This window comes from Bos indicus, chromosome 8 (genome assembly GCF_029378745.1).
Source record: "Bos indicus isolate NIAB-ARS_2022 breed Sahiwal x Tharparkar chromosome 8, NIAB-ARS_B.indTharparkar_mat_pri_1.0, whole genome shotgun sequence".
Taxonomy (NCBI): Eukaryota; Metazoa; Chordata; class Mammalia; order Artiodactyla; family Bovidae; genus Bos; species Bos indicus.
In genome coordinates, this window is record NC_091767.1 from 94245064 (window position 1) to 94270682 (window position 25619).

The 25619-nt window shown below is 37.6% G+C and overlaps 1 protein-coding gene and 1 pseudogene across 1 annotated transcript; both read right to left on the bottom strand.

The window, feature by feature from the left end:
* Positions 1-3523: 3523 nt before the first annotated feature.
* On the bottom strand, positions 3524-6561 carry LOC139184629 (olfactory receptor 13C2-like). The gene has a single exon (XM_070795220.1). It carries the CDS (start codon positions 5600-5602, stop codon positions 4646-4648), a length of 957 nt encoding a protein of 318 aa, XP_070651321.1. The 5' UTR covers positions 5603-6561; the 3' UTR covers positions 3524-4645.
* Positions 6562-13012: 6451 nt separating this feature from the next.
* LOC139184628 (olfactory receptor 13C9-like) lies at positions 13013-25316 on the bottom strand (annotated as a pseudogene).
* Between the last annotated feature and the right edge of the window lie 303 nt (positions 25317-25619).

Sequence of the window (25619 nt, forward strand, 5' to 3'; positions counted from 1 at the left end):
ACCCCATTTCCCCTTTTTCCTCTCCCCCTGAGTGTTCAGCTATACATGCTAGTCTTTTCCAACACAACCCATATAAGCTCTTACACTCCTTTCTCTATTTTCCATTCTTTTTTTCTCCATACATCAGTCTGGATATTTCTACTGATTAACCTTTCAATTTGTTAAGCCTTTCTTCAACTTGGTCTAAGTTGTGGTAAATCCATCTCTAGTTCCTCATTCTGGCTGTATTTTTCAGCTCTATAATATCTACTTGACGATTTAATATAATATCAAATTCTCTAGTGAACTCGTCATCTTATAATGTATGTAAAGGTACATGTTAACACTGGTTCTTTTCAAATAGATCTGGTAACTTCTATATTTGGATCATCCTGAGAGACTTTCAATCATCTGTTTTTATCTTTTGATCTTATATCTTACCAGTTTTCATACATAAAAAACATATAATCACTGGATGATGTTTTATTTATACAAAGAGAATTTCCCTTATCCTTTGATACAAGCCTAGATTGAGAAAGACTGCTTTAATCCAAAGAGTCACTGAGACAAGGTAGAGATGGATTTCAGATTTTGTAGAACTTGGCCAAAAATCTGTTTCATCTCCTATTTTAGATTTATCCCTTTAAGTTCCAAACTGAGAACCTGGAGTTTGTACAAGGGAGATTTCCCTTTCAAGAGTCAATGGACTTCAGTTTTTATCTCATACCCACTGTGGGACTGATAAAACCTAACTTAACATATTTAACCTCCTTTTGCTCAATTTACAGCACTCTTACTCTGGGCAGCCTAAAAATTAGCAAGTGCTTCATGTGGTAAATGAATTATATCTGTTGAGATCATTTAACTTCCTTAATTCAGAAACTTGGCCTCCCTTCAGTTCAGAATAGAATGTCTTGGTAGGTTTAACTTGCTCTCTAGAACCTTAGTTCCTCATATCCTGACTCATTCAGAAGCAATCTAATTTGTTAAAAAATATATATATATATACTTGTCTAGGCTTGTCATAACTTTTCTTCCAAGAAGCAGGCACCTTTTAATTTCATGGCTGCAGTCACTATCTGCAATGATTTTGGAGCCCAAGAAAATGAAATCTATCACCGTTTCCACTTTTTTCCCATCTCTTTGCCATGAAGTGATGGGACCAGATGCCATGATCTTCATTTTTGAATACTGAGTTTTAAGCCAGCATTTTCACTCTCGTCTTTCACCTTTATCAGGAAGCTCTTTAGTTTCTCTTTGCTTTCTGCCATTAAAGTGGTAACATCTGCATATCTAAGGTTGTTGATATTTCTACCAGCAATCTTGCTTCCAGCTTTTGATTCATCCAGCCCAGCATCTAACATGATGTACTCTGCATATAAGTTAAATAAGCAGGATGACAATATACAGTCTTGGCTATTGCAAATAGTGCCACTATGTACATTGGGGTGCACATATCTTTTTCAATTAGAGTTTTTGTGTTTTCTGGATGTATATCCAGGAGTAGAATTGCTAGGTCATATGGTAGTTCTATTTTTAGTTTTTTGAGAAATTTCCATATTGTCTTCCACAGTGGCTGCACAAATTTATATTCCCTCCAACAGTGTACAAGGGTTCCCTTTTCTCTACATTCTCATCAACATTTGTTATTTATGTTCTTTTTGATGGCAGCCATTCTGATATGTGGGAGGTGATATCTCATGATTTTGATTTGAATTTCCCTGATAATTAGCTATGCTGAGCATCTCTTCATGTACCTGTTGGCCATCTGCGTTTCCTCTCTTGAAAAATATCTATTCAGTTCTTCTGCTTATTTTTAAATCAGGTTGTTTTCTTTTTTGAGGTTGAGCTGTATGATTAACTTATATATACTGGATATTAATCCTTTATTGGTCATATGATTTACAAATATCTTCCCCTATTCACTAAGAGGTCTTTTCATTTTGCTGATGGTTTCCTTTACTGTGCAAAAGCCTTTACATTTAAGTAGGCCCCATTTTTTTATTTCTACTTTTATTTCCTTTACTTTAAGATACATATCCAAAAAAAATTATTGCTGCAATTTATGTCAAAGAATGTTCTGCCTATGTTTTCCTCTAGGATATGTGTAATATCTGACCTTACACTTAGATAAAAAGATTTGCGGTTTGCAGCAATATGGATGGTCTCAGAGGGCATTATGCAAGTGAAACAAGTCAGACAAAGAAAGAAAAGTGATATGATATCACTTATACATGGAACCTAAAAAATACAACAGACTACTGAATGTAACAGAAAAGAAGCAGACTCACAGACCTAGATCTCCCCTCTACCCTGATGTTGGGAAAGATTGAGGATGGAAGGAAAATGGGGCGACAGATGATGAGATGGTTGGATGGAATCACCAGCTCAGCGGACATGAGTTTGATCAAACTCCAGGAGATAGTGAAGGACAAGGAAGCCTGACGTGCTGCAGTTCATGGGATCACAAAGAGTTGGATGTGACTTCTCAACTGAACAACAACAAACAGAACAAATGAGGGCTTACCAGTGGTATTGAGTGGGGCAGGATATATGGGCAGGCAAGTGCGAGATAGAAACTACTGAGTATAACACAGGGTGCTGCTGCTGCTGCTAAGTCGCTTCAGTCATGTCCGACTCTGTGCGACCCCATAGAGGGCAGCCCACCAGGCTCCCCCATCCCTGGGATTCTCCAGGCAAGAACCCTGGAGTGGGTTGCCATTTCCTTCTCCAATGTGTGAAAGTGAAAAGTGAAAGTGAAGTCGCTCAGTCGTGTCCAACTCTTTTCGACCCCATGGACTGCAACCAGGCTTCTCTAGAAATATGTACTTACAACATGGAAAATATAGCCATATTTAGTGATAACTAAATATTATATAACTTTTTAAATTGTACTTTTAAATATTTTAATTATTTTTTAAAGTGATTTTCTGATGAAACACTAACATTTTCAGTGGGAAAACTAAGTTTCTTTGTTTGGGGCTCATATTTTTTACTTGTTATTTAATGCTTACTTATCATTTTAGGTAAGTTGATTATCAGTCCCTCTATAATGAAGAAAATAACAGTTTTTAAATAAACAGATGATACAGTATTAGTATCCTAATGAGGAGCTGCCAGAAATAATGACTATTCTAGTGAATTACTGCCTGAATGTTCATAGATCCATACAAAGTTACTATTATGGATAGGCATTACATAATTTTCAGTGACAACTCAAAATCTAATTTGTAGCATTTTTACCTCACTGCTTCATTTGTGAAATATAAGGGGAAAAATGTATGCCATCCTTATGGTGAAAATAAATACAAGATTAAAAAGAATTAAAGGATAAGATAGAAAAATAAGAATATTTTAAAATCTAAACAAAAATGAACAATTAAGTATTATGGGATTTTTGTTAGCATTAGAAAGCTAAAGCAATCAAAGAGAAATAAAACCAAGTAACTTAGTACCTCAAAGTTTTTTTTATTTTAATTCTAAAATAAACATAATCAAATCTAAATAAAATTTAAAATTCAGAGGCTAATATGATAACAGTTACAGAGAGAAGAGATGTAATATTAAAATAAACATTAAAGTCTAAGATGAAAATCTGAAGTGTGCAACTCAGATCAAGAAGAAATAAGGACTTCCTTTATGGTACAATAGTTGGGAACCTGACTTGCAGTGAAAGGGACATGGGTTCGATCTCTGATTGGAGAACTAAAATCCCACATACCTGGGACAACCAAGCCCAGTAAGCCTAAGTGCTACAACTATTGAGACCGTGAGCTCTGGAGTCCACATGCCATAACTAGAAAGTTCATGTGCTGCAATATCCCACATGCTGCAACTAAGATCCAACAGAGCCAAATAAATAAATATTTTAAATAAAAAGAAATAAAATGACAGAGGTTATTTTTTTAAAGATTGAAGATTACAAACAGAGGAAAGAAATATAAACCCCAGATAAAAATCAAATGTAAAAACCACCTAAAAGATAGATTGACATTTCTTAATAACAGATTCTTCTTGGATTGGCAATACATTGAATACTTCATGGATAGAGAGCCAATGGAACAGAGAAAAAGATATAGCTCTATTTTTATCAGTGGGTAATTTGACTCAGAAGTTATTTATATTTACAGCTTTAAATATCAGGTATTTGGTTGTAAGACCAAAGCAGTTAGATCCCATGTATCAGAAGGTATATATATTTTAAAAGAAAACTGCCAAAGCAGATATGTTGAAAGTAGAAAAGAATAATTAATGCCTCCTGGAGAAGGAAATGGCAACCCACTCCAGTGTTCTTGCCTGGAGAATCCCAGGGATGGGGGAGCCTGGTGGGCTACCGATTATGGGGTCACACGGAGTCGGACACGACTGAAGCGACTTAGCAGCAGTAGCAGCAGCAGCAGTTGGATATGAGGGGCTTCCTAGGTTGCTCAGTGGTAAAGAATCCGTCTGCAATGCAGGAGATGAGGGTTTGATCCCTGGATCAGGGAGATCCCCTGGAGAAGAAAATGGCAACCCATTCATATTCTTGCCTAGGAAATCCCATAGACAGAGGAGCCTGGTGGGCTACAGTCCACTGGGTTGCAAAAAAGTTGGAGAAGACTCAGCGACTAACCAACAAAATTGATTTCTACATTGTGATTATAAAAGTTACCTGTCCCTTTTCCATTTACTTATTAAAATTTTTTCTTCTCAGTAAATGTTTTACTGCTTCCTTCACATCCTTGTTCCTGAGACTATAGATTAAAGGATTAATCATAGGAGTCATCACTCCATAGAAAAAAGATACAAGTTTGTCAGTAGTATCCATGTCATCTGAATTAAGTGTCTCTTTAGACTTGGGCTTCATGTACATGAAGAGAATGGTTCCGTAGAATATTATCACCACAGTCAAGTGGGCTGAGCAGGTAGAGAAGACTTTGCTTCTCCCCTCAGAAGAGCGAATTCTGAGGATGCTGATAATAATTAATGTGTAAGAGATAATGATTAACAATAATGGTGTCATTGTGAATAAGGTTGTGGCCACAAGCATGATGAACTCGTTACCTGAGATATCAGCACAGGCCAATTTCATGACAGCCAGAATTTCACAGGCGAAATGATTGATGACATTATTCCTGCAGAAGGGCAATTGTACTACACACCCAGTTTGTACTGTAGAGTTGACAATTCCTACGATCCAGGAGCCAGCTGCCATGGGCACATAGGAACCCTTGCTCATGATGACAGAATATCTCAGAGGGTTGCAAATAGCCACATACCGGTCAAAGGCCATCATGCCCAGGAGCACACACTCTGTTGTCCCCATGGCCAAGCCAAGGAACATCTGCATAGCACAGCCAGAGAAGGAGATGGTCTTTTTTACTGAGAGGAAGCTCACCAGCACGGAGGGAATGAAGACAGTGGTGTAGCAGATGTCCAGGAAGGAGAGGTTCCCCAGGAAGAAGTACATAGGGGTGTGAAGGTGGGAGTCTAAGATGCTGATGAGAATAAGGGTACCATTCCCCAGAAGGATGACCACATACATTATTAAGACTACCACAAAAAAGAGTAGCTCAAGCCTTGGATAACCAGAAAGCCCCTTCAGAAAAAATTCCACCAGAATGGTTTGGTTTTCCCATTCCATCGTATGGTTTCTTTTTCACCTGTAATATATTAGAATATGTTAAGATGAAATATGTATTCTAGTATGATTATATTCAACTATGTACCAGTGTAGAAGTACCATATACTCATAGGAAGAAAAGAAAATATAAAAAGGAATAGACCAAAGAAGGAAGAAAAGAAATAAAGTGGACCAAATAGAATAGAGAGGGGAAGGGAAGAGAAATGAACATATTTTCAAGCTACAAGCAATATGCCATGCAATTTATTGAATCTCATCAAGGTTCTGGGAGAGAGGTATCATCATCCACATTTTACAATAAATAAATCAAAGCAAAAACATTGAGTAAACTCAATTAAAGGTAAATTTAGAGCAGAGGTAAGATTCAAATCCAAGTCTTCCTTGCTGAAGCCTGAGCTTTTGGTCATATTTGTCACCACAAGTTAACCAAGGTTTAAAACAAATACGAGTATTGCATTATGTGTAACTGAAAAGTAAACTGTTTTTATTGGCTACAAAGCACCACTGGAGAAGGAAAGGGCCACTCACTCCAATGTTCTCGCCTGAAAATCGCATGGACAGAAGAGCCTGGTGGGCTACAGTCCATGGGGTCACAAAGAGTTGGACATAACTTAGTGACTAAACAACAACAACCCCACACACAATAGATTAATGATCTTGTCACTTTTCCATGCTATACTGCTATAATTATTATCTGTCTTGTCCATTAGCATGAAAAATTCATTAAGTCAGGGACTTTTTCTTATTTACTTCTACAATACCAGTATCTACAATATAACAGACACAGAGATAAGAGGTTCAGAAATATTTGTTGAATAAATGAATACAGTAAAGGACCAAATGACTACTAATTATTTTATTTATACATTACCTAATTTAGTCTGAGAAGCAACCCTATTAGGCAATTATTGCTATTATTAGCATTGTCATTTTCATTATAAAAAGGGAGAAAATGAGTAATTTGCTTAAGGTCAAGGTCAAGGTCATAGCTAAATAAGTGGTTGAGCCAGAACTTGAATTCAAGCCCTATGGCTGTGGAGTTCAAACTTAATTGCCCATTTTGCAGAAACTTGACTCACGGTCTAGAATATCTTATAATCTAATAGACAATACTAATATTTCAAAAGAAATATCAGACCAAAATAGGGGATTAGTCAGAAAGAAGAGTTCAAAATGGTGATTTGAGAACACTTTAATTCTTTATATTTTGAATGAAATTATTCATTTCTGTGACAAAACTATACCTATTAGTGTATAATTCTTCATAATTCTGTAGTCTCCCCTTATGAGTAGTTCTATCTACTTTTTCACTACTATTCTTAATTGATTTCTCTTTTCATGTGTTTCACAAGAGGTTTTCCCCTATTACAAGTTTTCTCCAAAAAAAAGTTTTAATACTTTTGAAGAGATTTGTCCTTTCCACTTTGTTTCATTAATGTAGGTTTTTGTGTTTGTAAATTTCTTTAGGCTTATTTGGTATTTTATAATTTCATGAAATAAGAAAAACTATTTCTTAATATTTTATCTTTATCCTCTTCCTAGCTCTGAGTCATTTAAAACGCTTTGTAGATTTCTATATGAAATGTTCTTGTTACTGGTTTCCAGATATTTTTTTTCTCCTTCTGTCTTTAATCCAAGTGTTATCTAGATATGCATACCTAGTGATCAGATACTTTTATTCCATTTTATTATATCTAATTCATTTTATTATGATGAAAAATGTGACCTGTAATTCTAAAGGTATATATTTTGGGGTTCCACTTACTTGATCCATGTTGTAAATGTCAACAAAAAATATGAATTCTCTTTGGGGAGATATATTATTTATATGTATGTATATACACACACAACAATACATGTATACACATAATCAGGTTTATTAAATGCCCTATTCAAATCCTTGAGATTATTTTCTGTTATCTATATTTAATTAACTCTATATAATGATGGTTGGATGATTTCACTGATTTGATGGACATGAGTTTGAGCAAGCTCCGGGAGTTGGTGATGGATAGGAAATCCTGGCATGCTGCAGTCCATTGGGTAGCAAAGAGTCTGACATAACTGAGTTACTGAACTGAACTGAACTGAATCAAGTTTTACTTGTATATCTAGAATTATTTTTATAAGCTTAGTTCTGTGTTGTTTAGTGTATACCTATTTATGGCTGATAAACTTCATACATTGTGAATGTTACAATTAATTTTTATCACATTTTGTATTTTAAACTTAAATTCTATGTTTATGATATTGATATCCAGGCAAGAATACTGGAGTGGGTTGCTATTTCCTACTCCAGGGGATCTTTCTGGCCCAGGGATTGAACCTGCATCTCTTACATCTCCTGTGCTTGGCAGGCAGGATCTTTACACCAGTGCCACCTGGGAAGCCCAACTTTAGCTCTCTTTGTTGTGTTACTTTGTTGTGTGTACTCGTGTCCAGTCCTTTGCGACCCTATGCACTGAAGAACACCAGGCTCCTCTGTCCATGGGATTTTCTAGGCAAGAATATGGGAGTGGGTTGCCATTTCCTACTCCAGGGGATCTTCCTGACCCAGGGAAGTACAAAATGTGATAAAAATAGGTCAATTAATTATAACATTCACAATTTATGAAGAAGGTTATCAGCCATAAACAGGTGTACATTAAACAACACAGAAACTAAGCATATAAAAATAATCCTAGATACACAAATAAAACTTGATTATAAATATTTATATAGAATTGATTAAATATAGCTAGCAGAAAAATTATCTCAAAGATTTGAATAGCGCATTCAATAAATGCCCTGATTATGTGTATACATGTATTATGTGTATATATATAAATCATAATATCTCCCCCAAAGAGAATTCATATTTTTTGTTGACATTTTCAACTTGGATCAAGTAACTTGCTGCCAAAAATATATAACTTTAGACTTACAGGTCACATTTTTTATTATAATAAAATAAACTAATATAATAATAATTGTATAAAAATATCTGATCACTAAGTGTGTGTAACATATATGCGGATGTAAGTTGTTAATTCTTTTAACAGTCATTGTTTTTTATGAGCATATTGACTCCATTCACTTTAGAATACAATTATAAATGTACTTCATTTCTTTCCTTCCATATACTTTATTTTTATTACATACTTGTTTTGCATTACTTATATTTCCCACTTTCTTATTTCTGCTGGCTGATTAAATTGTCATTCACCAATTGTTTGCCTTAACTTGAACACTTTGTTCCTTTTTTCCGTTCCATAAGTGGTGAGTTACCTTCTTTCTTTACTTTCACAATCTGACATACAGAGCAAACATTTGTTTGTAAAAAGTAACTATTGCGTTGGCCAAAAAGTTCATTCAGGTTTTTATGCACCAGCTTACAGATAAATCCAAATGAACTTTTTCAACTAGAATGCTCCTAATCTCCTAAATTATCCCTCAAACACCAAATGAGGATAGAACTACAAGCATACCCCACAATTCCAAGATGCTACCAAGATAAATTAGGAGAATCAAATTTAGATTAATTTGAAGATCAAAATATATATTAGCTAGAAACACACAAATGGATACATGAATTGAGGCTATTATTGCTAATTGACATGTTGTTACTCTATTTGGTACTTTATATGTTTATATATATATAAAATATACACACACATATATATATATATTGAAAGGAATGTTTAAGAAACTTAGTGACCAAATTAGTAAGGAACTTCTGCTCAGAGAATTTTCCTAATATCACTCACTTATCCTCTAGGTAGCACTGCACTGATGTCTTACAGGGATGAGCCATGGTTTCATTTCTAATGACCTTGCCTTCTAAAGGTAGGGAGACAGGCATTCTTATACATTCTCAGTGAACACATAAATTGGTGCATCCTCTGTGGAGGACAAATTGGCAGTGTTAAACAGAATCATAAATGTGTGTGTACATACACACGCATGCACATGAACACACGTGTGTGTTTTAGTAGCATGGTTGTGTCTGACTCTTTGTGACCCCATGGAATGGGGCCTGCAGACTCCTCTGTCCATGGGATTTTCCAGACAAGAATACTGGAGTGGGTTGTCATTCCCTTCTCCAGGGCACTTTCTTAACCCAGGGATTGAACCCGGGTCTCCTGCACTGCAGGCAGACTCTTTACCGTCTGAGTCACTATATGTGTCTGTACACACACACACACATGTGCACACACACAGATACCAACATTTTTTTGCTCCTATGTAGAATACCTATAGAAAAATAAACAGGAATACCTTGGTATCTCTAAGAAAGGAAATGAATAGTTCATTAACAGAAATGGAAGGGAGGCTGTTTACTGTATGTTGTTCAGTACCTTTTAAACATTTTGATCCTTGTGACTATAATACCTACCATAAAATAAATTACATTTAAGCTAAAGAGTTCTTGTCTTTGAGATGTATAACCTTTCTCCTTTCACTTTTCTGATGACACACTACATCAAACCATCCATTGCCATGGGACACAACTACATACAGTTAAAAACTGTTCTTATTCAGTAGCACATCTTAAATGGGAATTGCCAAAGACTAACAAGTCCTTTAAATATGGTCATAGTTTAATATTCAAGATATTTCCAGTAGTATCATTAGGATTTTCAGGCCCATATGGATCTCCTGTCCCTCCATCAAACTGCAAGCTATCCTCTGATCTGGTTTAGAATCTATACTTCTACCCCAGTCATTTCCTTTCCATTAAATGTGCCACTATCTTTAGGAGCTAGTAAGACTCCTGGAACAAAATTACAGCTGAAAAATGTTAGCTATTATTCTTGTTTCATCCACAAGTCCAAAGAGCCGTCCCTCTTCAGAATTGTTTGTTCACCTCTCTTTAAAAGGTACTTTGCTCTGAATCTCAGGTCTACCTTCCCAATTTCCAGACATAATTAGTCACTTCAGCATCACTGCAAACTCAACTTCATTTCTCCATTCTAAACTAATCTCCTGTTCCCAGCTCTTAATATTTTGTAGCTTTTCATAAAATTTGCATTTTGTTAGAATTTTTCAGGTTTTCTGGGTTACTGTGTAAACTACTTGAAACCCCAAAGGGCAGTAGATACACGTGAAGTTCATTGAGTAATGCAGGTTACACCTACACCTATAAAAATCATCTCTACAAAAACCCTTGTTCCATGAGCTGCCTACATGCTACATGATATTCTACCAAACTTATTCCATAATATTGTTAGGAACACAGGCCTTGGAGGTAGGCTTAGTTTAAATGGTATCTCTGCCCTTTACTAAGCAGGGTGGCCTGGGCATATTTCTGATCATCACCTTCCCCAGCTATAGCATGAAGATAAAGACAGCACCTGTACCATATATTTGTTGATAAGATTAAAAGAGATAGTATATATTATACAATTATCACAGGAATGGTTTCCACTATTGGTAGTTTCCTTTATGCCACTCTATCACGGTTCTTCCTTTTGTTAGAGTCTTTTTACATCTTTGAACCAGTCATTGTCTTTTCCATGGCCAGGTATATACAGCCGAAAAAAGTTTAATCACGTCACACACAGTGTTCTGGCAAATGGTATTATGTTCATCTTACCATCAAATCCTAATACACTTTATCACAGTATATAACACTCCAGTCCTTTATCACAACTGATCCTTTGGATGTCAACAAATTGAGTGGCAAGTAGGAAAAATCACTCATAAGTTTCAATTCACTCCATAAAAAAAAAAAGGATTTTAGGGAGGCATTAGTATGTTCCTTGTCTTAAAAAGATAGCTGATTTTTTTTTTTTTTTTTTTTACTGAGACTGTGTTAACATTTTTAGCAAGCCTATAACATAAAAAAATAAATAGAAAAGTCACTCATTTTTACAGTTATAACCTAATAATAGAAAAACAAATATTAAAAATAGTCACCAATAGTGTATGCAAACACACTAGGATAATGCTCAACCAGGTCTCTTTCTGGCTATTCACTGCTTTGGTAAATCATCTGTTTCAGATATGAGGTTTCTTTAAGGCATGTTGGTCATAGTTTTCCTCCTCACATGTTTTCTCTGCACAAAGCGTCCCTAGCACAGTATGTGCCATATAGTTCATCCTGCTATCAGTTGATTGAGCCAAATGAAGCAGAGTTGCTGCTAGGGGACCAGGAAAGACTTGTTTGTTATGAATTTCATGCTACAGAACACAGAGTTCCCTCTCTACTGTGTAGTGAAGCTTAATTAGCTAAAATGATAACAGAGTGTTCAAATACTGTGTGCTACTCTAAAAAGCTACACACTGACACAAAGGAATTCATAACTACTGAAATTCCATTCTGTTCCTTGCTCAATGCCTTTGCATGTTAAACTGCTCTTGTGATCTCAAAAGTCTTTATTTCTCCCTATTAGCTCTCAGTGACTAGACCCTTAAATTCCATTTCCAATATTTAGTCTCTGTTCAGTGAGAAAAACATCTTAATTTCAAACTTGACACATTTAACCCATCAGTCTAACTCTTGCTTGTAGTTGATAAGATTTGGTTCTTGTCTTTACAATAACTTACCTTCAAACCAGGTTCTGACTCTCTTTCTAGGTTGGAGCAACAATAAATATTTTTATCTTTCTTTTTTTACATGTAGCCAATTTTCATGACTCCTCATTTCATGAACCTCTAAAGAGGCAGCTACTGATGAGTAATCATTTGCCATAGAAATTCACTCATTTGTTGACATCTATAGAAGTATGCAGGTTGCAAGTATGATAACTAGGATAAATTCCTCTCGTTCAAATAAAGAATTGTTAGATTCCTCTAGTTCAAAATAGAAAGAAAATTAATATTTAGTAATAAATTTTAGGAATAGGACAACTTGCCCCTGAAGCCCAGGCTGAAATACGACCCCATTGTGGAGACCCACAAATACCTAAAGAACATGCTTCAGGCTTTGGGACACAATTTAAATGTTCTAAAGGATGTTTCTAAACCTCTGTGCAAAATTTTCAATTGCTTCATAGATGAAATATGTAAAAACTTATGAGACTCCAGAAATAAAGCCCTGAAGACCTAATTACAGGAAGCCTATTACTCTGCTTCACACAGAATCAGGAGGAGTCTTGTGCAATGTTATCAAAGTTTCCCCAGTTGAATTCTCTCTCTGTCTCTCTCTCTCTATCTCTGTCTATCCCTCCCCTGTCTCTCTTACACACATACTCATATTAACACACAAACACACCTACACAATTTTTGAAGTATAAATGGTTATTTACAGTACACAATTTCTTTATACATTTTTTTAGAAACTATAGATTTTATAGACATTCACTTTATATATTTAGCTTATATAAATGCTGACTTTTTGAATAAATATATATAAATTTCTAAAACTGAGACATACTGTAAAAGAAAATTTTTTAAAAAATAAAGAAAGAAAAAAGGAAGGAAGAGAAAGTAAGGCAAGGAAAGAAAGTATATCCTTAGGCAATACACACACAGAGATGTAAAGAACAAAGATGAAAATAAATTGAGACTTCTGGCTCAAGATGGCAGAATAGAAGGACATGCACTTATCTCCTCCTGAGAGAACCCCAACATTAGACTAGTTGTTCAACAACCATCAGAAGAGGACTCTGGCTCCCACCAAAAAAGATACACCACATCCAAAGACAAGAAGAAGCTGCACAAAGACAAAGCTGCAGCGAGATGGTAGCAGCATGATAAAATCAAATCCCACACTGCCAAGTGGCTGACCCACAAACTGGAGAACAATAATACCCAATAAGTTCTCCTACTGTTGTGAAAGTTCTGAAAACCACCTCAGGCTTCCCCTCCTGAGGATCCAACAAAGGGACTGGGAATGAGGGAGAAATTACTAGGTAGTCAGGGTAGGACTCTGAGACTTCGGTCCTGTTTTCAATAAATATCTCGCCCCATTAACCTAAAACTATACCTTTTGTCCCGAATTCATGAAACGTGTCCTTTTTCTGATAAATTATCAGCACTCAGATCCAGGAAAGGTCAGTAATTAACACCTGTTCCATAAGCTTGAGGGAAAAACAACTGGTGATCCATTCATCTTTGGCCCTTACATCTGGTCTACTTTTAAATGGCCAGGGGGCACAATAAAGGGTGGCAACTTAATCTAAGGATCAATATAAACCATTCAGTTCAGTTGCTCAGTAGTGACTCTTTGCGTGGACTGCAGTATGCCAGGCTTCCCTGTCCATCATCAACTCCTGGAGCTTGCTCAAACTCCACTGAGTTGGTGATGCCATCCAACCATCTCATTCTCTGTCATCCCCTTCTCCTACTGCTTTCAATCTTTCCTAGCATCAGGGTATTTTCTAATGAGTCAGTTCTTCGCATCAGGTAGCCAAAGTATTGGAGCTTCAGCTTCAGCATCCATCCTTTCAATGAATATTCAGGACTGATTTCCTTTAAGATAGATTGGTTTGATCTTCTTGCTATCCAAGGGCCATAAAGATGTTAAGTTAAAATGTGATCTTTAAACTGATTGGTTAGAAATGACAGATTTTAAGGACAGGAGCCAACCAAAAATGCACAGATCAGTGCCAGTAAGTCCTGTCTTTCTGGGGGATTATTTACCCCTCTCAGTGTTTATGCTGTCTATGCAAGGAGATCAAGCCATAGTCAATCCTAAAGCAAATCAGTCATGAATATTCATTGGAAGGACTGATGCTGAAAGTGAAACTCCAATACTTTGACCACCTGATGTAAAGAACTGATTCCTTGGAAAAGACCCTGGTGCTGGGAAAGATTGAGGGCAGGAGGAGAAGGGGACAGCAGAGGATGAGATGGTTGGATGGCATCACTGACTCAAAGGACATGAGTTTGAACAAGCTCCAAGACTTGGTGATGGACAGGGAAGCCCAACATGCTGCATTCTATGGGTTTGCAAAGAGTTGGACATGACTGAGCAACTGAACTGAACTGACTGTGCTGAGAGCTTTGTATTTTATTCTCTTTTAAAATAAATCCTATTCACTTGCATGCAACTGTGAGTGTTTGCATGTTCTGTTCATGAAGTTCAGCTCCAGAAATTAGAACTCAAGTTCCCATCTCAGGAATCTCCAGGGAATCTGGCCTTGAAGTTGGCCTTAGGCCTAATAACTACCAGAGAGGGAATGCAATGCCACTCATCAGCAAATAATTGGATTAAAGTTTTATTGAGTAAGGCCCTGCTCATCAGGTCAAGACCCAGTTTTTCCCATTGCCAGTCCCTCCCATTAGGAAACTTACACTTACCTAAAGCTGCAACAAAAAATGATGACTTGGTGTGCTATTGAGGTATGCTGTTGTTGCTGCTGCTGCTGCTAAGTCGCTTCAGTCATGTCTGACTCTGTGAGACCCCATAGACAGCAGCCCACCAGACTCCCCCGTCCCTGGGATTCTCCAGGCAAGAACAGTGGAGTGGGTTGCCATTTCCTTCTTCAATTCATGGAAGTGAAAAGTGAAAGTGAAGTCACTCAGTCATGTCCAACTCTTAGCGACCCCAAGGACTGCAGCCCACCAGGTTCCTCCGTCCATGGGATTTTCCAGGCAAGAGTGCTAGAGTGGGGTGCCATTGCCTTCTCCAATAAATGAAGGCAATTCAGAATCAAGAAGTAATTTCCAAGAGAGGTAATAGATGAACTGATCCTTAATTTGTGAGTAAAAACTTGAGAAAGAAGGAATATGGGAAGAAAATTTCAAGAAACAGAACTAATAACATCAAGAGTGAAAGACAAGACATGGCATGATGAATCCAGGGAAAGAAAAACTCTGCATCAAAGAAACCTAAATAAAGGGGCAGATGGGGGTTAGGGGAAGATGGATGAAACCAAACAAACCGAAGCAAAGAGGGCCTCATTTGCCATGTGTCAATCATGGCTTAGTTACAAATTACAGTATACACTCTGGATGACTTAACCAGAATGAAATTATTTCATTTAATTTTATTATTATATGATAGTGTGGGGGTGTTATCATTCCTTCTAAAAAACTTTTTTTTCCAAATCACAAATCCTAAGAAAAATTAGTAAAATATAGAAGACTTTCATAATAAATTTTCTGAATGAAGAACCCTTTACAGGCTCAAGTATTAAACAAGTATATCAGTATTATGATAGTGTATTTAACATAATGATAGTGTATTTGCCAAGAAAACTTGATACATGGCTACATCAAAACAAGTGACTTGCCTTTCTTTCCTCCACATCTTGATTCCACAACCCTTTGAAGGGGAAACCCTTCTGGTGTCCTACTCTGAGGAGAAATACGCACATTAAAATTTCTATTTGCTTTAATAAATTTTCTAGAGGAAATTCATAAATTGTTAAAAGATTGGGACCTAGATCAGTCATCTCAGAGGGTTTCTGGAAGCAGCTGGACTCAAGTTCTTAGAAAAGACAAAATTACTATAAGGGATATCCTATGGGTCAAACATAACATGCCTAAGTTTAGACGTTTTCCACCTACTTGGAACTCTTAGTTGGGGTGGGTGGAGTTCTATGAGCTGGTGTATGGGAAGTAATAGGTTCTCATAACTTATTTTGTCACTGTATGAATCTGATACATCAATGGTCTCAACTTTTGCCATCAGATGTAATCTGTGAATGATTATTATGGAAGTGAAAGTGAAGTCACTCAGTCATGTCCGACTCTTAGTGGCACCATGGACTACAGCCCAAAAGGCCTTCCGTCCATGGGATTTCCCAGGCAAGAATACTGGAGTGGGGTGCCATTGCCTTCTCCCTTAACAGCGGCAAGGCATATTATATTTACTTGGAGCTGGTATACTTGGTGACAGCCTTAGTGCCCTCGGACATGGCGTGCTTGGCCAGCTCCCCAGGTAGCAGCAAGCGCACGGCGGTCTGGATCTCCCTGGATGTGATAGTTGAACACTTGTTGTAATGTGCCAGGTGCGATGCCTCGCCAGCGATGCACTCGAAAATGTTGTTTACGAAGCTAGAGGTAATGGAATATAGTTCATGACTGTTTAATACTCCTACTAAAATTAAAAAATAAACTTGGAATAATAAAATAAATATACCTCAAATTCCACAAACATTTTTTCTTATTTGTCTATGTAAAAAATGTTATGCTCAACATCCTATGAATTTACAGATTTATCAATATAAAATGTGTCCAACCAAATGAATTTCCTAGGATGTTCCTCATTCTTGAACAAACCTATCATTCATCTTAGACTGTAAATTAGAAGTGTTCTCTTTTGATAGAGTGAAAATTTGAAGAGAAAGCCAAGGAAAATCAAGATAATGTTATCTTCTTCTGACATCTCCCAATCCTCTGCTTCCAAAGATCACTATGCTAGTTAGTAACAGAGATAAGACATAAAGGCAGATATATACTAAAACCAAGAGCTTGGATATTCTAAGATTTAGAAAAGTAATTAAGATCCTCAGGATAACAAAGAATCTGGTCTTCTAAATCACACTGATATGACCTCCCATCTAACTCAACATTTGTCCACGTTTTAACTTGGATCAGCAGACTGAATTTCAAACTATGTTTTAATTTTGCAAAATGTTCTTTATGATAATACTATCATGTAAGCTGAAAACAATTTTAAGGAAAAACAAAAGGCATCCTGATTGATTGCATAGGGCTCACCCAAAAGCCCCATTTACCCACTCCCTCTATAGTTGCAAATGTTCAATATCATTAAATTCCATAGAAAAAAATATTGTAAATACTGAACAAGAAAATAGCATTTACTGGTTTCGGACTCTTTGTAGATTAGTGGGAAACTACAACTGAAATGTGGGTACGGTGTTTTGGGAGATTTCTGTTTAGATTTTTTTCCCCAACAAAGACAATTATTTATTTTGAAAGATTTAATGAAGTAATGCCTATAAAATAATATTGCATAAAATGTGAACATAAAAGGGCATATAACACACAATGCAATGAATATAGCATATTTTTCATAAAGTTTTAGAGCAATACATGATCTCTTTTCTTCTCATTCTACTGTCCTGCATCTTTCAAATTCTTTATAAACAGCATGAAATAACTTTGAAATGCTATATGCCATTATTGATTTTTTTAAATATAAAAAAGTTAAAACATAAAATAAAATACAAAAAACACAAAAAGAAGTCAAGATAACCAAAACACTACATAATTCTCAAGTTTCAACACTGTCCAACATGTTTCCAATCCTATGCTTCTTCCATTCACTTGTTGAAGAAACTTCTATTAAATAGATGTGTTACTGCTTCCTTCACATCCTTGTTTCTGAAACTGTAGATTAAAGGACTCATCCTGAGAGTCATCACTCCATAGAACACAGTTATAAGTTGTCAGTAGCATCCATTTCATCTGAATTGAGTGTCTCTTTAGACTTGGGCTTCATGTACATGAAGAGAATGCTTCTGAAGAATACTATAACCACAGTCAGATGAGCAGAGCAGGTAGAGAAGGCTTTGCTTCTCCCCTCAGAAGTGTGGATCTTCAAAATGCTGGAAATGATTAATGAGTAAGATGACAATTAAGAGAAGGGGTATCAATGTGAACAATTCCAGAGCCACAAACATGATGAATGCATTGCCTGAGATGTCAGCACAAGCCAGTTTCATGACAGCCAAAATTTCACAGGAGAAATGATTGATGACATTATTCCTGGAAAAGGGCAACTGTACTACAAATGCAATTCGTGCGGCAGAGTTGATAACCCCTGCAAACCAGGAGCCAGCTGCCATGGGCACATAGGAACCCTTGCTCATGATAACAGAATTATCTCAGAGGGTTACAGATAGACATATATCTGTCAAAGGACATCATGCCCAGGAGCACACACTCTGTTATCCCCATGGCCAAGCCAAAGAACATCTGCACAGCACAGCTAGAGAAGGAGATGGTCTTTTCTTTCTGAGAGGAAGCTCACCACCATGAGAGGAATGGAAGTGGTGGAGTAGCAGATGTCCAAAAAAGAGAGGTTCCCCAGGAAGAAGTACATAGGGGTGTGAAGATGGGAGTCTAAGATGCTGATGAGAATAAGGTGCCATTTCCCAGAAGGATAACCACATGCATTATTAAGATTAGCACAAAAAGAGTAGCTCAAACCTTGGATAACCAGAAAGCCGCTTCAGGAAAAATTCTACCAGAATGGTTTTGTTTTCCCACACCATTTTACATCTCTCTTTTACCTGGAAGTAGTCAAATAATTTTTTTTTAGTAATAGTTTATTTACTATAGTAAGTTCATCAATGAACAAATACAGAAATTTTCCTGAACCCAGTGAAAAGAGGGAAGAAAGAAAATAAGGAAGGGGAAGAAGAGAGGTGTAAGGGAATAAAGAAGTAAATAATACAAGAATAATACAAGAAGAGAAATATGAGGGAGAAGCTATTGTACAAATCACTCTTTGTGAACCGGCAACTGTGTATGAGGTTTTCTTCCATGCATTACCTCATTTAAACTTCACAATATATATCACTTTAAAGATAAGGATCTTATCTAAGTAAAACTAAGACAGTTTAAGTCTAAAGTCATATAACTGATGTGTAGCAAAACCTGGGCTCAAATTCAAGCCTGCTTGTAGCCCATAATTATCTAAGAGTTAGGCAGCCTAGCTCCCGGGTCAGGAGGATCAACAGTAACCCACTGAATACTGAAACACTGAAAGATGTGTGTCAATCTGATGACAGAATGGTTAGCAGTAAACCCAACTAGTGGCTACTGACTGCCTAATTGCCAAAAAAAAAGAAAAACAGTTGCGATTCATATGAAGCCCAGTAATCTAAAGTCTTCTTACAATACAAATACCTTTCTTGGTGAGATATAGAGTGACTTTTAAAATTTTATTTTAAATTATCAGGCAGTAAAATATGCAGAAAAATTTTGTCTCTCTCAGCTTATAGTTCTTTGAGTTCTAACACATATACAGATTCATGTAACTATCATGGTGATCAAGACATAGAACTCTTCTCTCACCCTAAAACCCCCTTGTTTTAGGGGGTTAATAATCACTCATTTCATCTATTCATAAATCCTGGTGGAGATGTATATGTTTTTGATCCCTATAGTTTAACCTTTTGCAGAATGCCATATATAAGGAATCATATGAGTCATTGTTGTCTGGCTTCTTTCACTTATTATAAATCCTTTGAGATTCTTCAAAGTTGTTATAAGTGAGTTGTACTCCATTGTATTGATATTGACTGATATTGTATTGATACAGTTTATCTATTTACCTGTTGAAAGACATTTGAGTTCTTTCCAGTTTGGGGTAGTTATGAATAGGCTGTTATAGACTTTTATGCTCAGATTTTTGTGTCAACACAAGTTGCCATTTTTTAGGGCAAAAATCAAGGGATAGCATACTAGATGATATACGACATGAATATTTAATTTTATAAGACACTGTTAAACAGCTTTCTAGAGTGGTTGCTATCATTTTTCAGTTTTGACAAATTTAAGTTCTAGTTGCTTCCCACCCTGATCAACAATTGGTATTGTCACTATATATATTTTACCCATTCTGTTAGGTATGTGGGGATATAATATCATAGACATTTCCTTAATGACTATTGTTTTGGGGTTTTGCCACCCTTGTGTTCTCTTTAGTAAAGCATCATTCATGTGTTATGCTCATTTTTAATTGGGTTATTTACTATCATTGCAGCTTGAGAATTCTTTATCTAGTCTGAGTATGAAATGTTATCAGATATATGACTTGAATATACTGTCTGTATATTTTCCCTGGTGGCTCAGATGGTAAAGAGTCTGCCTACAATGCCAGAGACCCGGGTTAGATCCCTGGGTTGGGAAGATCCCCTGGAGAAGGAAATGGCAACCCACTCCAGTACTCTTGCCTGGAGAATCCCATGGATGGAGGAGCCTGGCAGGTTACAGTCCATGGGGTCGCAAAGAGTCGGACACGACTGAGCGACTTCACTTTCTTTCTTTCTTATACTATCTGTAAGTCTGTGACTTGTATTGCAAACACCTTTAAGTGCCATTTTAATTGGCTTCTGCTTAAGTCCAGTGGAACTACCCTGGTGGCTCAGATGGTAAAGTGTCTGTCTACAATGTGAGAGACCTGGGTTCGATCCCTGGGTTGGGAAGATTCCTGGAAAACGAAATGGCAACCCACTCCAGTATTCTTGCCTTGAAAATCCCATGGATTTTCATGGAGGAGAGTGGTGCAGGCTACTGTCCAAGGGGTCACAAAGAGTCAGGCACAACTGAGTGACTTCACTTGCACTTAAGTCCAGTGGAAGGGGACACACAGAAAGACTGTGACCAAAAAGACACATCTTCCAACAGGTCTATTCTTTGACAGATCTCACTTGAAGTGATTTGTCAGGGAGACATCCACTGCCACCACCCAGAGAGCACAAACAATGTGCCCTGTATCCAAATACCTTGCTTCATTAAAGCCTCAGGCCCTTCCTTTTAAAGTTTCCTCAGAAATAGCACCTCTCTCCCTCAACACACACAGACACACACATATACATTTCCAGTAATATTGTTCATGGTCACAGAATCCACTGAAACTGCTCTAATTCATTTACCAAACACACAGGCACTTAACATATAGACCATTTCTCCTTACTCAAGTAATTGGTGCATTTAGCCTTTAATTAACACTTTTGGAACTATGCAAACAGCTACTAATCATTTTTATGTGCTTGCTGTTGTTCAGTTGCTAAGCAGTGCCTGACTCTTGGCGACCCCATGAACTGCAGCACACCAGGCCCACCTGTCCTTTAGTATCTCAAAAGTTTGCTCAGATTCATTTCCAATTAGTTGGTGATGCCATCCAATCATCCATCCTCTGACCCCTTTTCTCCTCCTGCCCTCAATATTTCCAAGCATCAGAGTTTTTTCCAATGAGTTGGCTTTTTGAATTAGGTGGCCAAAGTACTGGAGCTTCAGCATCAATATCAGTCTTTCCAATGAATATTCAGGGTTGACACTTCTTTTAGGGTTTGATCTCCTTGCAGTCTAAGGAGCTCTCAAGAGTCTTCTCAGTTCAGTTCAGTCGCTCAGTCATGTTCGACTCTTTGCGACCCCATGAATCGCACCACGCCAGGCCTCCCTGTCCGTCACCAACTCCCGGAGTTCACTCAGACTCACGTCCATTGAGTCAGTGATGCCATCCAGCCATCTCATCCTCTGTCGTCCCCTTCTCCTCCTGCCCCCAATCCCTCCCAGAATCAGAGTCTTTTCCAATGAGACAACTCTTCGTATGAGGTGGTCAAAGTACTGGAGTTTCAGCTTTAGCATCATTCCTTCCCAAGAAATCCCAAGGTTGATCTCCTTCAGAATGGACTGGTTGGATCTCCTTGCAGTCCAAGGGACTCTCAAGAGTCTTCTCCAACACCACAGTTCAAAGACATCAATTCTTCGGTGCTCAGCTTTCTTCACAGTCCAACTCTCACATCCATACATGACCACTGAAAAAACCATAGCCTTGACTAGCAAGAGTCTTCTAAAGCACCACAATTTGAAGGCATCAGTTCTTCAACACTCAACCTTTATGGTCTTACTCTGACATCTATACATGACTACTGGAAAAATCACAGCTTTGACTATATGATTTTTGTTGACCAAGTGATTTTAATACACTGTCTAGCTTGTCATGGCTTTCCTTTCCAGGAGCAAGCATTTTTTAAATTTCATGACTATAGTCATGAAAAACTATAGTTTTGGAGCCCAAGAATAGAAAATCTATCACAGCTTCTACTTTTTACCCTTCTATTTGCCATGAAGTGATGAAACCAGATGCCATGAGCTTCATTTTTTGAATGTTGAGTTTTAAGCCAGTTTTTTTTCACTCCACTTTGATCCTCATAAAGAGGCTCTTTGCTGCTGCTGATGCTAAGTCACTTCAGTCGTGTCCGACTCTGTGAGACCCCATAGATGGCAGCCCACCGGGCTCCCCCGTCCCTGGGATTCTCCAGGCAAGAACAGTGATGGGTTGCCATTTCCTTTTCCAATGCATGGCACTGAAAATTGAAAGTGAAGTCACTCAGTTGTGTCCGACTCTTAGCGACCCTATGGACTGCAGCCCACCAGGCTCCTCCATCCATGGGATTTTCCAGGCAATAGTACTGGAGTGGGGTGCCATTGCCTTCTCCGAAAGAGGCTCTTTAGTTCTTCATTTTCTGCCATTAGATTGGTATTATCTGCATATCTGAGGTTGATAAGATTCCTCCTGGCAATTTTAATTCCAGCTTGTGATTCACCCAGCCCAGCATTTCACATGATGTACTCTGCATAAAATTTAAATATGCACAGTTACAATATACAGCCTTGTTGTTCTCCTTTCCCAACTTTGAACAAGTCCTTTGTTCCATGTCTGGTTCTAACTGTTGCTTCTTGACCTACATACAGGTTTCTCAGGGGCAGGTAATGTGGGTTGGTATTCCCACCTCTTCCAGAATTTCCCAGTTTGTTGTGATTCACACAGTCAAAGGCTTTCATGTAGTCAATGAAGCACAAGATGTTTTTCTGAAATTCCCTTGCTTTCTCTATGACCCATTGAATGTTGGCAATTTGATCTCTTGTTCCTCAGCCATTTCTAAACACAGCTTGTACATCTGGAAGTTCTTGGTTCACATGCTGTTGAAACCTAGCTTGAAGGATTTTGAGCACAACCTTATTAACATGTAAAATGAGCACAATTGTATGGTAGTTTGAACATTCTTTGGTATTGCCCTTCTTTGGAATTGGAATGAAAACTGAACTTTTCCAGTTTTTCTGAGTTCTCCAAATTTGCTGGCATTTTGAATGTAACACTTTAACAGCATCATTCTTTAGGATTTGAAATAGCTCAGCTGAAATTCCATCACCTCCACTAGCTTTATTCATAGGAATGCTTCTAAATGCATTACATACACACTCTGTCTACCAGATATAATGCCTTAAATCTATTCTTCACCTCCACTGTATAATAATCTTCAGGGTTTTCATTTAGGTCATACCTGAACGACCTAGTGGTTTTCCCTACTTTCTTAAATTTAGGTCTGAATTTTGATCTGAGTCACAGTCAGCTCCAGGTCTTGTTTTTGTTGACTGTATAGAGCTACTCCATCTTTGGCTGCAAGAATATAAGCAACCTGATTTTTGTATTAATAATCTGGTGATATCCATATGTAGAGTTGTCTCTTGTGTTGTTGGAAGAGGTTATTTGCCATGACCAGTGTGTTCTCTTGACAAAACTCTGTAGCTTTGGTCCTGCTTTATTTTGTACTTTAAGGCCAAACTTTCCTGTTACTCCAGGTATCTCTTGGCATCCTACTTTTGCATTCCCCTATAATGAAAAGGACATCTTTATCTTGGTATTAGTTCTAGGTCTTGGGGGACTTCTTAGAACCAGTCAACTTCATCTTCTTTGGCATTAGTGGTTGGGGCATAGGCATGGATTACTATGATGTTCAATGGTTTACCTTTGAAACGAACAGAGATCATTCTGTCATTGAGACTGCACCCAAATACTGAATTTCAAACTCTTTGTTGACTATGAGGGCTATTCCATTTCTTCTAAAGGATTCTTGTCCAGAGTGGTAGATTTAATTGTCATCTGAATTAAATTTGCCCAGCCCATCCATTTTAGTTCACTGATTCCTAAGATGTCACTGTTCACTCTTTCTATTTCCTGCTTGACCACCTTCAATTTACCTTCACTCATAGACCTAACATTCCAGATTCCTATGCAGTATTAATCTTTATAGCATCGGACTTTACTTTCACCACCAGACATATCGATAACTTAGTGTCATTTCCTCTTTGGCCCAGCTGCTTCATTCTTTCTGAAGCTACTAATAATTGCCCTTCCGCTTTTCCTCAGTAAAACACTGGACACCTTCTGACCTGAGGGGAGCTCATCTTCAGAATCGTATCCTTTTGCTATTTCATAGTGTTCATGAGGTGGTCAAGACAAGAATATTGGAGTGGCTTGCCATTCCCTCCTCCAGTGTATCTGGAGTGTTTTGCCATCCTCTCCTCCAATGTAATTGTACTGGACCAATATTAGGGTACCTCTCCTTTTATCCTATTTCCCCTACTTCAATCAATCTAACTTTTTATGCTTTTGGATATTTTTATTCCGTAAACATGCATTCTTCTTTCACTCTGAGTCCCAGATTTAGCTTTCTTAATTCTAGGTGATAAAAAAAGGCACTCAAGAACCAATTACCTGGTAAATAATGACTAACAAGCAGTTTTACTCTGTAAACTCACTATGTCTGTTGGAAAGAATATCCATTTTTTGGTATGAAGTTGAGATTTTTTTTACTAATAGGCAGATGTGCTTTAATATTTCTGTGAAAAAGTTATAAAGACAGTATAAAAATTCTAGCATGAAGCCACAAGATGTTAAAAATATTCAGTTCAGTTCAGTTCAATCACTCAGTCGTGTCCGACTCTTTGTGACCCCATGAATCGCAGCCCGCCAGGCCTCCCTGTCCATCACCAAAACCTGGAATTCACTCAAACTCACATCCATCGAGTCAGTGATGCCATCCAGCCATCTCATCCTCTGTCGTCCCCTTCTCCTTCTGCCCCCAATCCCTCCCAGCATCAGAGTCTTTTCCAATGAGTCAACTCTTCGCATGAGGTGCCCAAAGTACTGGAGTTTCAGCTTTAGCATCATTCCTTCCAAAGAAATCCCAGGGCTGATCTCCTTCAGAATGGACTGGTTGGATCTCCTTGCAGTCCAAGGGACTCTCAAGAGTCTTCTCCAACACTACAGTTCAAAAGCATCAATTCTTTGGCACTCAGCCTTCTTCACAGTCCAACTCTCACATCCACACATGACCACTGGAAAAACCATAGCCTTGACTAGATGGACCTTTGTTGACAAAGTAATGTCTCTGCTTTTCAATATGCTATCTAGGTTGGTCATAACTTTCCTTCCAAGAAGTAAGCGTCTTTTAATTTCATGGCTGTGATCACCATCTGCAGTGATTTTGGAGCCCAAAAAAATAAAGTCTGACACTGTTTCCACTGTTTCCCCATCTATTTCCCATGAAGTGATGGGACCGGATGCCATGATCTTTGTTTTCTGAATGTTGAACTTTAAGCC

What these genes read in the sequence shown, in the direction of transcription:
- LOC139184629 (XM_070795220.1), bottom strand. Translation starts at nt 5,602, where the DNA reads ATGGAATGGGAAAACCAAACCATTCTGGTGGAATTTTTTCTGAAGGGG.